General features: G+C 49.5%; 1 protein-coding gene across 6 annotated transcripts in view; it reads right to left on the bottom strand.

Moving 5' to 3' along the window:
• Positions 1–16,072, bottom strand: part of LOC100346166 (developmental pluripotency-associated protein 2) — a 65,063-nt gene that overhangs the window by 17,107 nt on the left and 31,884 nt on the right. For 2 of the 6 annotated variants that reach the window (XR_011379121.1, XR_011379124.1), the window contains one exon: positions 13,878–14,533. Coding sequence is in view for 1 of the 6 variants with exons in the window: in XM_002723442.4 (XP_002723488.3) it covers positions 2,037–2,045; positions 2,690–3,604 (924 nt within the window). In the remaining 5 variants the exon portion in view is untranslated. Of the gene's footprint in view, positions 1–1,965; positions 2,046–2,689; positions 5,120–13,877; positions 14,534–16,072 lie in introns of those variants that run through there. The other 4 variants (XR_011379120.1, XM_002723442.4, XR_011379122.1 and 1 more) reach the window with 4 other exon arrangements.

Raw genomic sequence — 16,072 nt, 5'->3', positions numbered from 1 at the left:
AGCCACAAAGCAAAGGCTCTCAGGAAACCCAGGGCATCGGCTTCTTCTGTGCATATCTCTGACAGCCAGGTGAAGGGGTTAGCTGGGCAGGACTGTCCCAGGGAGGGGGTATGGCAGGGTGCAGGGTACACGGGTGGGATGAGCAGAGAGGGGGCCTGAACCAGCCCCTGGAGGACAGCACCCACCCCATCTCTGGGGAAGGTGGAAGCACACGGGGGCTGGCTCCACTCACTCACTGGCCTTCATGCTCCTCCTCCACATCATCCTCCAGCGTGGCCATCTGCACCTGCAGCCTGGGCTCGTAGGCAGAGCCAGGGTCCAACTCCATGGCTCCAAGGGTGATCCTTGTTAGTCAACTGGCGCAGGCGCAGTCTCCTATCTGTGGCGCGATCTACATTCTGTGCCCCGGTACCCGCTGCCATTATTGACATCCTATGCCCTGGTACCAGCCGCCATTACTGAAAGCCAGGTAGCCACATGGCCCAAATTACCTATGCCTAGCTCCACCCCCAACCTAATGGGATTGGCTAATTCCTACCTCACTGCCCACCCCCTGGAAAAACTATATTAGACCCCCATCCCAGACACGCCGTCTCTCTCTTTTTCCTTCGCCGCCCCTTCACTCCAGTCTGTAGGGTGTTCCCCAATAAACCCTTTCCCTTACTCTGGTGTCTGGTGTGCTTTGCGATGGCTAACCTTAAGATATAACAATCCTGGTCACCCCAACAACGTGGTCCCTGTGCTGGGCCCACTGTGGGTTGGAGGCACTTAGGTCCTGAGGGTGATGCTAGGCCCATTAGTCCTTGAGACCAAACACACAGGCACACATAGGCATACTCACATGCATTCATCCACACCTTCACAGACACACTGCGTTCACACACACACAGCCACACTCACTACACTCACACACTCACACATATAAGCACAAGACACACTCACATACCCATAGAAGCATTCTGTGTGCACACAAATACAAACACACACATGTACAACCACACTCATAAATGCAGGCACACTCACACTTGTCTCACATACTTGTAAGGAGCAGAAATTAAACAGCCTCACCATAATATTAACAATAAGCAATAGCTAAACTGACTGCAGGAAATCTGCATGGACTGGATAAGAACCACCCATGGCCCACACACACCTTCTTCAGGACCTTGCTGGCCCTATGCTGACCAACAAAAGTGTATACAAACTGCACACTGAAGAGGCCCAGGGAGACTCTGAGCAGACTCTCCTGAGAGCAGCAGAACAAAAGCTCCAGGTTAACCCACTGCACTCAGAACAAGAGAGTTCTCTCAGCCAGCCCTGTGCCTGCCCGATGCTGAGGCTCTGAGCTGACCCAATGCCAAGGCCTGCTTGCCTGATGCCAGCTCTGAGCTCACCTGATGTTGAAGCCCTGCTCACCTGAAGCCGAGACTCTACTCGCCCTTGGGGACTTTTATTCTTTGGCTCACGGGCACCACCCATGCGGATGCTGTGAGAATCCGCCTTTCGTGGCTAAGACACTTTGTGAGGAGTATCAGAGGTACTTTGGGAAACTTGGGTGGTCAGTTTGCCAGTGTGTTGTGTAAATTAGAGTGTCTGACTTCCCCACTCCATAATAAAATCCTTATTGGAACCAACACAGCCTTAGTGCCATTACTATGCTCACAACAAGTAATACTATATTTATGTATAAATTTATCATTGAGCCAAGACTCACACTCCCCAAATTACAAAACATTAGTGATGGAAATGAAATAAATACAAAATAAACATAAGGACATGTCATGCTAATGTATTAGAAGACTTAAATCTTTCAAGACTGCAATACTACCCAAAGCAATCTATAGTCAATGTGATTCATGTCACAATCACACAGACCTTGAGCCATGCATATTAGAATACCTATCTTAACATTCTAATGGAATTTCGAAGAAACACGAATGGTTATTTTGAATTCCATTTTTCTACCTGAAACCTTTCCTCTGCAGAGTTCTCAGGAAGCCTTCTTCTCACCAATGCACAGCATAGGTTTGGCATCTCTATGGGGCCTGTCCCAAAGAGGAAAATGGTTTGAGTTATCCATTAGCATGTCAAATAACACTTAACTTGGAGCCATTTCTTTTAAATGGACTTCTACAAATATTTAAATAGAGCCTTTTCTTTTAACTTCTACAAGAATTTTTTTTTCTAATGCAAAAGTATGGACTTTAATCAACGTGCCCAAATTGACTCATAAATTGTAACAAATGTATCACACGAATGCAAGATGTTGAGAAAATCATGGGTGGTGGGGTTGGGGAGTGGGGCAAATATCTGGGAACTCTGTAGTTTCCCCTGAAACTGTTCAAATATAGCAAGCATTCTAAAACAAAACAAAATCACATTCTACATAACAAAATACTTAGTAAGTCTGTACTTGAGGTATGAGGAGACACTGAAGATGGTCAGAATTATTCAGATGCAAGCCAATCTGTTGTGGACTCCACCATATGGCCTTCCTGGTAGAGAGGGGGAGGTGGGACTTTCATAAACTTAGGTACCACTTTTTAGTGAAAAAGTGGCTTTTTTGTTAAATAGCAGGAAGGCAAAGAATTCTCCTTGTATCTGCTTCTTCTCAATTACTCTCAGATAAAAACAACACGAACACAGTTTAAGGTGGCATATTTTGGGGTGGCATATTCTGTTTTCTTACAGTGTGGTGTTTTTTCTCCCCCACTGACATTAATCTTCTCATCATCTTCTTATTCCTCTTAGTACATTCAGGGCATAACATGTTGTCTTCTAGTCCTGGGGATGGAAAAGTACAGGCTGGTAACAGGAAGAGAGAAATCATCCTCTTGGGAGTATCAGGTATCCAGGTGTGGCCTGCACGGAATTGCAGGCGAACCCAGCCCGGTACATCTGCAGGGAGAAGTCTGCCGTGAACTACACACCACCTGACACCAGAGGCTTCCTGCAAAAAGGCTTCAACTGAAGTAGGAATGGAAGACGAATTCACAGCCTTGGGCTGACTGACTCTTGCAGCAATTCTTGCCCAAGATGCCAACATGGCTTCCTGAGCTGAAGTTATCACTTCAACTATATTAGTTTCTTCCTCTCCATTGCTCCTAGTACAACTGTCCTGCAGCCTTGCTCTATTAGTACTTTTTCTTGGACATGACTGCATTTTGGCTTCTCGTGGTGTGTCAGGAACATCCTGTATTTGTTCAGGATATGCATGTCTCTGGAGCCTCAGATACACTTCTATTTTCTGGCCATCTGTACTCAAATTAAGTTGTTGGCACCAGTTCCGCAAAGTGTTCCGAGACACCTTAGTAATTGGGGGCAAAATGGTTGGCAGGGGAAAAACTGCTTTTTTGCACTTAGGTTTTGGGGAAGCTTTGAATTGTTCATTTGCTTGTGGAAAATCAACTTTATTGCTTTGCCAAGGCTTCTTAGATTTGATATCTGCAGGTTTGATATCTGCGGTTGAAGAAACACTTGGTTCCACTAGATGTTCTTTTTTAGGTTCCTCTACAACTGGAACCAATGTTAAAATCACATTGTCCTCATCTAATGCCTCCTTAAAGTAATTCATCTCGCTGCTGCTATAATGTGAGTCTGACATTTTCAGATCGGCCAGGAGAATGTCACTTCTACAAGAATTTAAAATCCAACCTTAGAGGATAAAAAACAGCCCACCTGCTGAGTACCTGCATAGCCTGGGACCTCACCAGGAAGCAAAACAAAGGGGCAGTCCCCTGGCTGTGCCCTCTCAGATACTTCCTCCATTTGCTTCAGCTGAGAAAAACTCTCTGCTCACTCCTTGAGGGGGCCCAAAGCCAGTTTCCCTCTGGTACTTCTGGACATATATATCACTCCTCTGTTCAAATGAACCACTTATTTTATATAAAGCTTTTTTATGTACTTATTTGAAAGTCAGGCTAAGAGAGGGGAAGAGAGTGAGATCTTTCATCTGGAGTAGAGGCCTTTGGCTTTTAATTAAAATTATTTCTTACTGACAGGATTAAAGTTGTGGTAGAAGCCTTCCTAAGAAGAAGCAAAGGGGAGGAATCTGTCCTGGAAATGAAATGTGGTTGTGATCTGCCTGCCTATGAATGTGTCAACTGCACATGCTATCTGAGGCGTCTAGTGGGGCTGGGGGTTCAGTGGGCCCCTCAGACAAAGGTTGGATGTTCTTCACAAGCAGGCTGCCAGCTGTGGCTGGAAAGCTTGTTTCCAGACCAACTGACATCTCCCCCACTAATAGCAGCTTCTTGGGCTGCATGTGCCACCTTGTGGCTCTAACTCACATCTTCAGGGTGGCTACAATCTTTCACTCAGCACTGACAGAGGAAGGGGCTGAACCCTGGGGAGAGTCAGACTGGCTCCAGGAGATCCCTGCTATTTTGTGGGATCCTTGTGGTTTTAAATCATACTTTTTTAAAAAAGATTAATTTATTTATTTGAAAGTCAGAGTTATACAGAGATAAGAAGAGGCAGAAGGCGGGGAGCATAGAGGTCTTCCATCCGCTGGTTCATTCCCCAAATGGCCGCAACGGCTGGAGCTGAGCTGATCCGAAGCCAGAAGCCAAGAGCTTCTTCCAGGTCTCCCATGTGGGTGCAGGAGCCCAAGGACTTGGACCATCTACTGTTTTCCCAGACCATAGTAGAGAGCTGGATCGGAAATGGAACAGCTGGGTCTCGAACTAGCGTCCCTATGGGATGCCGGCACTGCAGGCGGCAGCTTTATCTGCTATGACACAGAGTTGGCCCCTTCTCCAGGAGACCCCAAACACTATCTCCAGCCGGCGCCGCGGCTCAATAGGCTAATCCTCTGCCTTGCGGCGCTGGCACACCGGGTTCTAGTCCCAGTCGGGGCGCCGGATTCTGTCCCGGTTGCCCCTCTTCCAGGCCAGCTCTCTGCTGTGGCCAGGGAGTGCAGTGGAGGATGGCCCAAGTGCTTGGGCCCTGCACCCCATGGGAGACCAGGATAAGTACCTGGCTCCTGCCATCGGATCAGCACGGTGCGCCGGCCGCAGCGTGCCGGCCGTGGCGGCCATTGGAGGGTGAACCAATGGCAAAGGAAGACCTTTCTCTCTGTCTCTCTCTCTCACTGTCCACTCTGCCTGTCAAAAAAAAAAAAAAAAACCACTATCTCCATGGGCCCCTAGCCAATCAACATACAGCCTGTGAAACTCCCGCCCAATGGGCACCCCCACAGAATGACCCAAGGAAAAAATACAGTAATGCCTTAAAAACTCAGGACACTTCCTCAAAGCCAGTGCCCCACTCGGGCACTCTGCCTGGTCTCCTCTCAGACCAGACACTTTTTTCTGTGGCTTGTCAATCAAATAAAAGATTCTTTTCTGTCAAATAAAAGTTTCTGCCTCTTTGCAAATTGTTTCCTAAGTTTTTATTTCTATACTAAGCTGAGGAAAAGAACCTGCTCCAGCAACCACCCTATCTGCTGATGTATAACCATTTCAGGTTCTGCAGCTCAGTACATGTGTGCAAAAAAAAAAAAAAAAAAAATCATCAGTAACTATGTATGCATACACAGTATTGTATCAATACCTGTGGCAGTCATGTAACAATAGAATATCCAATCAAATGTATGCATGTAGCCATATAAGGGAAACAAAGAGGCTAAAATACCCCTCTTTGTTCTGGGCTCAGGCTTTTGGATAAGAATTCCCACTTGGGCCTTACACATAAATAATAAAAGACCTCGACTTCTTATCTCTGTACAGAATCTTGCTACACATCCAATAGGTTCACTCCCCAAATGGCCACAACAGAGAGGGCAGGGCCATGCGGAAGCCTGGATCCAGGAGCTTCATCTCGGTCTCTGATATGGGTGCAGAGTCCCATGGCACTTGGGCCGTCCTCCGCTGCTTTCCAGGCCCATTAACAGGCAGCGAGATCGGAAGTGGAGAAGCCAGGACTCGAACCTGCGCCAAGTGTCTTAGGTGGCAGTTTTACTTGCTATGCCACAGTGCCAGCCCCCAAAGCTCTTTTAACAGACATAAATATATAAGTATACAGCGTTTTGAGTTTTAAAACATCTACTTTGCGAATACTTTCACGCTGAAAAAAAAAAAAAAGTCATTGAAACACACATGGAAGGGCGACTGCAGCCGGCCGCTGCCAACTCTCACCTCGCCCAATGCAGGGTGTCCACGCGTCTCTCTCTCTGCCAGGATTTCCCCCAGAAACAGACGCGAATCCGCACAAACACCTCAGCGCGCTGTGGGGGCGCGGCCCACGCCTCCACGGAGACCCTGGGGTACAGCAGACCCCGGGAACTGTTCCCTGAGGAGGGGGGTCCTCACACCTCAGCGCGCTGTGTGGGGATGTGGCCCACGGGGACCCTGGGGTTCAGCAGACCCCGGGAACTGTTCCCTGAGGAGGGGGGTCCTCACACCTCAGCACGCTGTGGCGGAGCCCGGCCCACGCCTCCACGGAGACCCTGGGGTTCAGCAGACCCCGGGAACTGTTCCCTGAGGAGGGGGGTCCTCACACTTCAGCGCGCTGTGTGGGGCGCGGCCCACGGGGACCCTGGGGTCAGCAGACCCCGGGAACTGTTCCCTGAGGAGGGGGGTCCTCACACCTCAGCGCGCTGTGTGGGGATGTGGCCCACGGGGACCCTGGGGTTCAGCAGACCCCGGGAACTGTTCCCTGAGGAGGGGGGTCCTCACACCTCAGCGCGCTGTGTGGGGATGTGGCCCACGGGGACCCTGGGGTTCAGCAGACCCCGGGAACTGTTCCCTGAGGAGGGGGGTCCTCACACTTCAGCGCGCTGTGGGGATGCGGCCCACGGGGACCCTGGGGTCAGCAGACCCCCCGGGAACTGTTCCCTGAGGGGGGGTCCTCACACTTCAGCGCGCTGTGGGGATGCGGCCCACGGGGACCCTGGTGTCGGCAGACCCCGGGAACTGTTCCCTGAGGAGGGGGGTCCTCACACCTCAGCGCGCTGTGGGGGCGCGGCCCACGGGGACCCTGGGCTCGGCAGACCCTGGGAACTGTTCCCTGAGGAGGGGGGTCCTCACACTTCAGCGCACTGTGGGGGTGCGGCCCACGGGGACCCTGGGGTCGGCAGACCCTGGGAACTGTTCCCTGAGGAGGGGGGTCCTCACACCTCAGCGCGCTGTGGGGGCGCGGCCCACGGGGACCCTGGGGTCAGCAGACCCCGGGAACTGTTCCCTGAGGAGGGGGGTCCTCACACCTCAGCGCGCTGTGGGGGCGCGGCCCACGCCTCCACGGGGACCCTGGGCTCGGCAGACCCCGGGAACTGTTCCCTGAGGAGGGGGGTCCTCACACTTCAGCACGCTGTGTGGGGCACGGCCCACGGGGACCCTGGGGTCAGCAGACCCCGGGAACTGTTCCCTGAGGAGGGGGGTCCTCACACTTCAGCGTGCTGTGGGGGGCGCGGCCCACGGGGACCCTGGGCTCGGCAGACCCTGGGAACTGTTCCCTGAGGAGGGGGGTCCTCACACCTCAGCGCGCTGTGGGGGTGCGGCCCACGGGGACCCTGGTGTCGGCAGACCCCGGGAACTGTTCCCTGAGGAGGGGGGTCCTCACACCTCAGCGTGCTGTGGGGGGCGCGGCCCACGGGGACCCTGGGGTCGGCAGACCCCGGGAACTGTTCCCTGAGGAGGGAGGGTCCTCACACCTCAGCGCGCTGTGGGGGCACGGCCCACGGGGACCCTGGGGTCAGCAGACCCCCCGGGAACTGTTCCCTGAGGAGGGGGGGGTCCTCACACCTCAGCGCGCTGTGGGGGCGCGGCCCACGCCTCCACGGGGACCCCGGGGTTGGCAGACCCCGGGAACTGTTCCCCGAGGAGTGGGGTCCTCGGGCTGCCTTGGCGATCAGCGGCGTGCACCCAGGCCTGCTCCTCGTTGGGTCCTCAGGTGGCTCCCGCAGGCGACCAGGGACACACAGTAACCCCTCGGCCCAGGCATCTCTCCGGGTCCTGAGAATACAGTTGGGGTTCTTGCTGTGGAGACAGCCACTCCGGGGCACGACGGAGACAGAGGGCTGGACTTCCGGGGCGGCAGCTGGGTCAGCGCGGGAGCTCAACGCGCTCTGTTCCCCATGGTCAGGCTCCCCCTAGCGGCCGCCAGGGGTAGCGCAGGAGCTCGGAGCTCTCTGCGCCCCATGGTCAGGCGCCCCCTGGCGGTTGCGAGCGCAGCACAGGAGCTGGGCAATTTCCGTGCGCAGTGGCCGACCACCTCCTGGAGGCACTCCTGGTAAACCTGAATTCTGTGTTCCATTATTCTAGGCCTCGATTTTAAAAATTCGGATAGAAATACATTCCACTATCCTATGCCTCAATCAGAATAGAGGGAAATAACAAGAAGTAGACAAATGTCAACAGATCTATATATTAGGAATAATGCATAACGTAAAATAAAAATTTAAAACTGGAATATGAAAATGTTCAAAGGCAGTATCACTTAGAATTGCACTGTGTAAAGTTAAAATCCTAGAGAACATAAAAAAGTCAAAATATGCAGACAGAAAACGTTGACACATAGTTGAAAGAAATGAAATCAAAGTCAAGGCAGAGATACTTCTTGTTCAGGATTGGTAAACTCAATATGGTTAAGATGAAAATTATTTCAATTTTTGACACAGAGATTCATGGAAATCCCAAATTCCCATAAAGCTGCTCCTAAGAGTAGAAGAGATACCACAGGTTGAATAAGAATCAGTACAAAAACCTCACACATCTAAATCCTAGCATTTACCATGGAGCCACAGTGATGAAGAAGCTGTGACACCGGTGAAGGAACACAAAGGCGGGTAAATCAAACCGAACAGAGAGAATAAAACAGACCAGAATAGGCCCAGTAAACTTAATTTGTCAAAAGGTGAAAGGCAACTCAATGGAGAACGGGTTTGCAGAAAAATTCATTCAAAACAGTCCATATGATTATATTTAGAAGGTGACAGAGTAAAAATGCTAAAAGGAAATGCACAGACCATGTGTTTCATGGTAACTTTTTACATTTAATCACAAAAGTCAATTCATGAAAGAAAATAAAAATTTGGGGCCAGCGATGTGACACAGTAGGTTAATCCTCCGCTTGCAGCGCCAGCATCTCACATGGGCGCCAGTTCTAGTCCTGGCTGCTCCACTTCCAATCCTGCTCTCTGCTGTGGCCTGGGAGAGCAGTAGAAGATGGCCCAAGTGCTTGGGCCCCTGCACCCAACATGGAAGACCAGGAAGAAGCTCCAGGCTCCTGGCTTTGCATCAGCTGAGCTCCGACCATTGCGGCCAGTTGGGGAGTGAACCAACAGAAGGAAGACCTTTCTCTCTGTCTCTCCCTCTCACTGTCTGTAACTCTACCTCTCAAAAAGAGGTAAAAAAAGAAAATGATACATAATTTGGACATTATTAAAACGTAAGGGTTGGGGCTGGCACTGTGGCACAACAGGTAAAAGCCACCACCTGCAGTGCCGGCATCCCATATTGTCACTGGTTCGAGCCCCAGCTGTTCCATTTCCGATATGGCTCTGCTATGGGCCTGGGGAAGCAGAAGATGGCCCAAGTCCTTGGGCCCTTGCACCCACATGGGAGACCCTGGAGGAAGCTCCAGGCTCCTGGCTTCAGATAGGTGCAGCTGTGGCCACTGTGGCCAATTGAAGAGTGAATCAGCAGATGGAAGGCCTCTCTCTCTCTCTCTCTCTCTCTCTCTCTCTCTCTCTCTCTCCCTCCCTTCCTCCCTCCCTCCCTGTCTCCTTCCCTGTCTGTGTAACTCTGACTTTCAAATAAATAAATAAATCTTTAAAAAAAAAAACATTAAGGGGCCAGCGCTCTGGCTTAATGGGTAAAGCCACTGCCTGCAGTGCCAGCATCCCTTATGGATGCTGGTTCAAGTCCTGGCTGCTCCTCTTCTGATCCAGCTCTCTGCTGTGGCCTAGGAAAGCAGTAGAAGATGGCCCAAGTCCCTTGCACCCACATGGGAGACCTGGAAGAAGCTCCTGGCTTCTGGCTTTGGATTGGCACAGCTCCAGCCATTGTGGTCAGTTGGGGAGTGAACCAGTGGATGGAAGACTTCTTTCTCTTTCTTTTTCTGCTGCTGCTCCTTCTTTCTCTGGGTAACTCTGACTTTCAAGCAAAGTAAATAAATAAATCTTTAAAGAGAGAGAGAGATTCCAGCCCAGACTCAGACTTAGGATATCCTAAATAGGAAGTGGATGTGCCAAGAGGTAACTTAATAGCTCTAAAGACAGTTCACTGTCCCTCTATCCCTCCTGGACTTCAGGGGCTACTGTAAACCCATACAATTCTTTCTTTATAAAAAACAAAAGTGGGGAATGTTAGTAAAATGGCGCAGTCTTATCTATGGTGCAATCTACACTGCGGACACCATCCTAGGCTCCAGCTCCCACGGCCATGGCTGGAAGCCAGGTGACCCCATGGCCTAACCACCAGTGTCAGCTCTACCCTCACGCTAACGGGATTTACTGCTCCTACTTCCCTGCCTGTCCCCCGGCAAATTTTTAAGAGGACCGATTCCTGAACACATGTCTCTCTTTCTCTCCGTCTCCTGATCTCTCTCTCTCTCTCAATCTCTCCCTTATGCTCTCCTCCTCCCTCTTTTCCTTCTTTGCCCCTTCCCTCCAGTCTGTTGGGTTTTCCCCAATAGAACTTTTCCCTTTAAAAAAAAAAAAGAGAGAGAGGACTTAAGTACTGCCCCAAAGACACACTCACAAGTCACGAGTCCACTTTTTATCTCTTATAACATTTAAAAGGAAAATACATAAAAATAATTATAAACAGGTATTTTGTTGTATACAATATATGAAGATGCTAGCTGTGACAAGACAAAGGATTGGAGTGAGGCATATAGGAATAAAATTTTTGTAAGCTATTGTAACTCACCTAATAACTACATATTTAGGATGCTATATGTAATCTCAAGATTAGTACATTTGAGATAATTTTGTGTACATATTTGTGGTATTAATCATATCAAATAAAAGGTATATCAAATAAAAGGCCAAGTTCTCACCCAATCTTATGTTTTCTTGACATAGTAGTTTTCTTGCACATAAAATGCTCTTCTTAGTCTCCTGTACCAATTTTGGTAAGATGAGTATTCCCCAGTACATACATAAAGTATCCAAAATATGTACAGATAAGACAGTGAGGATGGAACCAAAACTGTTCACTACAAAATTTCAACTAGATAGATAAAATGCAACAACAGTAAAAATGAGAGACAAATTAGTATAAAACGAAGAGACAACATAGAGTAAAATTTCAGGAGCAATATCATAGTTTGACTCCCCAGTGAGAATGCACATATTGTCGGAATGTGTTTCTTAAAACTGCTCTCTACAGAAAATCTCTTTGGATTAAAATACCTAAATTGCTTCAAAATGATGGACAGAAAAGGACAAATATATTGATAACATAGAGCAAAATCCAGCTGGTTTGGCCATACAACTATCACATAATGTATGCCAGACACAATGATTATTACTGGACATAAATAAGGACATTATATATTGATGAAAATTATTATATTAAGAAGACATAATATGGGGTGGCCATTTGGCATACTCATTAATACATCAGATGTGATGCCCTCATGCCATATCAGAGTACTAAGGATCCAGTCACAGATAGGGCCGTTTGTTCCTACCACTGCTGATGCAGATCACAGAAAGCAGCAGGTCATGGCACACAGGTGTGAGTGCTAGTTACCAATGTGAGAGATCCACATGGAGTTCCAGGCTCCTGGCTTTGGTCTTGCCTGAACCTGGCTGTTGGCATTTGAGTAGTGAATAAGATTCCTCTGCTTCCAATCTAGCTCCCTGCTGATTCAACTAGGAAATATCATGTTACTGTTCAAATAGCTGAGGCCCCTACATTTCCAGCTCACTTCATCACCTACAAAAGTCTTCTTGTCAACTACTATCTAGTTTCATGCAATAAATTATTACTATGTATTGCTATCTATTTAAAAAAAAAAGATTATTTTTTTGAAAGTCAGAGTTACACAGAGAAGGAGAGACACACACAGAGAGAGGTCTTCCATCCACTGGCTCACTCTCCAATTAGCGGCAATGGCCAGAACTGCACCGATCCGAAGCCAGGAGCCAAGAGCTTCTTCCAGGTCTCCCACATGGGTGCAGGGGCCCAAGGGCTTGGGCCATCTTCTACTGCTTTCCCAGGCCATAGCAGAGAACTGGATCAGAAGTGAGCAGCCAGGACTCGAACCGGCATCCATATGGGATGCTGGCACTGCAGGCAGCGGCTTTATCCACTATGCCACAGCAACAGCCCCTGTTATCTAATTTCATCATCTCCTTTATCCTCCTGCTAACCCTGTGAAGTAGATGTAATGATATTCATTTTAAGACTAGGAAACTGAGACCTGGGTTCTAGAAACAAAAAAGTGGTGGGTCTGGAATTTAAAATATCTGAGCCAATATTTCCTTGACAACAAATTAGGGATAAAAATAATTAACTTCCTTGAGTTACAAAGATCATCTACAAAAATAGCACTTTGTAAAAATGTAAAGTGTCCTACAAATGTTAGCTATAATTATTGACTAATGACTAGAAAGCTCTTATCCTCCTCATGAGAGGATACACATTAGAATCTGGCTCTGGGTCCAACTCAGAAGATTCTGTTGTTATCAGAATTCCACCAACATGGCAGCCCAGGGCTACTAAGTTCCATTGCAATAATGTAATTAAATCCATAAAGCATATAATTTTCTTAAACACAAATGTACTGACTCCTTATCACCTGCAACAGCAAATAAAAAATTTTTGGGGGGCTGGCACATATGAGTGTTCTTCATTCTACGCATGCCACAGCATGTCCACTTCCACCTTTTTTTTTTTTAAGATGTATTTATTTGAAAAGATGCAGAGAGAGACACACACAGACAGAGAGAGACAGAGATCTTCCATCCACTGGTTCACTCCCAAAATGCTTGCAACAGCTTGGGTTGCAATAAGCTGAAGCCAAGGAACCAGAAACCAGGAATTCCATCCAAGTCTCCTACACAGGTGACAAGAGACCTATGCACCTGGACCATCTTCTGCTGCTTTCCCAAGTGTATTTGCAGGGAACTGGATCAGAAGTATAGCAGCTAGGACTCAAAGATGCTTTCATATGGAATGCCCACATCACAAGAAGGAGCTTAACCCACTGTGCCACAATGCCAGCCCCCATTTCTGCCTTATGATGCTGTGTGGGATACCCTCCCTACATTTCACTTTCAAAACTGATCTTGAAAGTCTTGCAACAGAAAATTTTAAAAAGATGGAATCATCTGCCTGCTACTCACTGCATACTTAACTACCCCCCACTTGCAACATTGCATAGTTTGGACTTGTACATATAGTTACTGTTAAAGGTAAGGTTCCACGCTGGTGACAGGTGTACCAGATTAGAAGTCAGACAATAGCTCAACTCCTTATTTTGCCTCTTGGCTCACTTAATGCCTCCGAACTAATGCAAGAATAATATGTACACATCACCAGAGTTTCCTGGTTGATAAAGAAATGGCAATCAAAGTATAGAATAGATGTTTATTAGGCTGGCGCCGTGGCTCAGTAGGCTAATCCTCCGCCTGCGGCACCAGCACACCGGTTCTAGTCCCGGTCGGGGCACTGGATTCTGTCCCGGTTGCCCCTCTTCCAGGCCAGCTCTCTGCTGTGGCCTGGCAGTGCAGTGGAGGATGGCCCAAGTGCTTGAAGAGCCCTGCACTCGCATGGGAGACCAGGAGAAGCACCTGGCTCCTGGCTTTGGATCAACGTGATGTGCCGGCCGCGGCGGCCATTGGAGGGTGAACCAATTGCAAAAAGGAAGACCTTTCTCTCTGACTCTCTCTCTCTCACTATCCACTCTGCCTGTCAAAAATATATATATTAATGACATACTGTCTTGTATTAGTCAAGGCCTATTTTGTGGTGTATGCCACTTCCAGGATGGCCCATAATAGAAGAGACAAGTTGCCTCAGCTTTCTTCCCTGATCTTAGGCCCATAGATTAAACTATTTCATGGCCACAGAGGATGGTACAGCTACTAGATGGAAGAAGTCTGATTCTTCTGTGAGTGCAAGGAGCAAAGATTTCATCTACCGGTCCCCATCAACCCACTACACACTATCTTGTATGAAACACAGCCTTTATGGAGGTAAGCCATGGAGACACTGGTACTGTTAGCCCAGCCTGGTTAATGTGCACCTTCTATCCAGCACCAACAGCAGCCTAAGCGAAAGGGGTCCCTATTCTAGTTGCAGGATCTGCAATACAAATTCAAACTCTAACAACCTCTCACATAGTCCATGATCTGCTCCTGGTATATGCGCTTCCCAAAGGCCTGTCTAGTGCACCCTCCTCTTTCTCACCAGAGACTTCCCTGACCTTCCCACCACACACAGTAACTTCTCTTTGCTCTCAGTGCAGACCATGCTCTTCTGTTTTACCAGCGATTCGATTTTACTGCAAGCGTTGGCACACTCTTCCACAAACTCAGTCTTCTCTTTGATTCCCAGCATTTAGTTACTGGGTCTGGCACCTAACAGAAATAAGTATTAAAGGAATAATTGTCATATATGACCGTAATTGAGTCATTTATTTCTTAAGTCTATGATTAAAAAAATTTTTTTTAATTTTTTGACAGGCAGAGTGGACAGTGAGAGAGAGACAGAGAGAAAGGTCTTCCTCTTGCCGTTGGTTCACCCTCCAATGGCCGCCGCGGCCGGGAGCCGGGTGCTTCTCCTGGTCTCCCATGGGGTGCAGGGCCCAAGCACCTGGGCCATCCTCCACTGCACTCCCGGGCCACAGCAGAGAGCTGGACTGGAAGAGGGGCAATCACCGGGACAGAATCCAGCGCCCCGACTGGGACTAGAACCCGGAGTGCCGGCGCCGCTAGGCAAAGGATTAGCCTATTGAGCAGCGGTGCCGGCTTTTTTTTTTTTTTTTTTTATGATTAAAAACTTTTTGCAGAGTTGCTGTAATAGTCAGTGTGAACATGATGTTAAGGTTATAAACAGATTCGAACAGTAAAGGCTTTATTCTATGCTTATGCTTTGTAGGTCCTTCTCAATTTGTTCAGTCAAATCCATCTTAATGCTTCAATAGAAACACAATGCAGGCCACATTTGCAATCTTAATACTATTAGTAACCTCAGCTTAAAAAAAAACCTGAATGTGAGTGGAATTAATTTTAATAATATACTGATATTTATTTTCGATACTATATTTAATCCAGTAGATCAACAATATCACCCATGACCTGTTCTACATTCTTGAATTTAAGTCTCCTAAATCCGGCATGCAGGTCGCACTGAAACGCGTCCCCACTCCCAGCCGCACGCGTGCGGCGGCGGTGACCGCGCCCCAGCGCCTGTGCAAAGCGATGGCGAAGCATCACCAGCCCGCACGCCCTTCGTCCCCACCCCCAGGAAGCCAAGACGCGTCCTGCGCCACCGTGCCCGCAGCGATGCTCCAGCCACGGCTGTCAAACCCAGGTAATGGACGACCCTGTGTGCAAAGAGCCTCGCTGGAGGGGCAGGAGGCCGCCAGTCAGGGAGGGACCGGAGCCCCGCAGCCGGGGTCTGCCCAGCCCGCGCCGCCGCCTCTGCAGCCCCGGAAGCGGGCGGGGATTTCCTGTGCCCGCCCCGCCCGCCCGGCACTGGCTCTGCTGGCCACTGGCCACCGGCTCCGCCGGCCACCGACTAAGGGCTCCGACACGGGCGGAGGACGGAGGGGGCAAGCGGCGCCCGGCAGGGAGGCAGCGGGCCATCTGCCTGGGGTGAGTGGGGCCGGGCAGAAGGGACGGACGCGGGCACCCGGGCGGCGGCGGGTGGGATCGGCCCCCGGGGGCGGGGAGCGGGTGGCAGCGGCCTTCCCGGGGGTCGGGCCCCCCTGACATGCCGCGCTTGCCGCTGCCCGGTCTCTGTCCACGCTTGGCTGCCGGGGCCACAGGCTCCTTCGGCTGTCACTCGCGCACCGCTCTCCACGCCACCGTTTCTCGTCCCTTGCTCCTGCCCTTGCGCCGGGGAAGCCTGCGCCGGGGAAGCCTTGTCGGATTCTCTGCAATCTGACCCTCTCT

The sequence above is a fragment of the Oryctolagus cuniculus genome, chromosome 9 (assembly GCF_964237555.1).
Source record: "Oryctolagus cuniculus chromosome 9, mOryCun1.1, whole genome shotgun sequence".
Lineage (NCBI taxonomy): Eukaryota > Metazoa > Chordata > Mammalia > Lagomorpha > Leporidae > Oryctolagus > Oryctolagus cuniculus.
The sequence above is the reverse complement of the archived record's forward strand: the minus strand, read 5'-3'. Positions and strand labels throughout refer to the sequence as shown.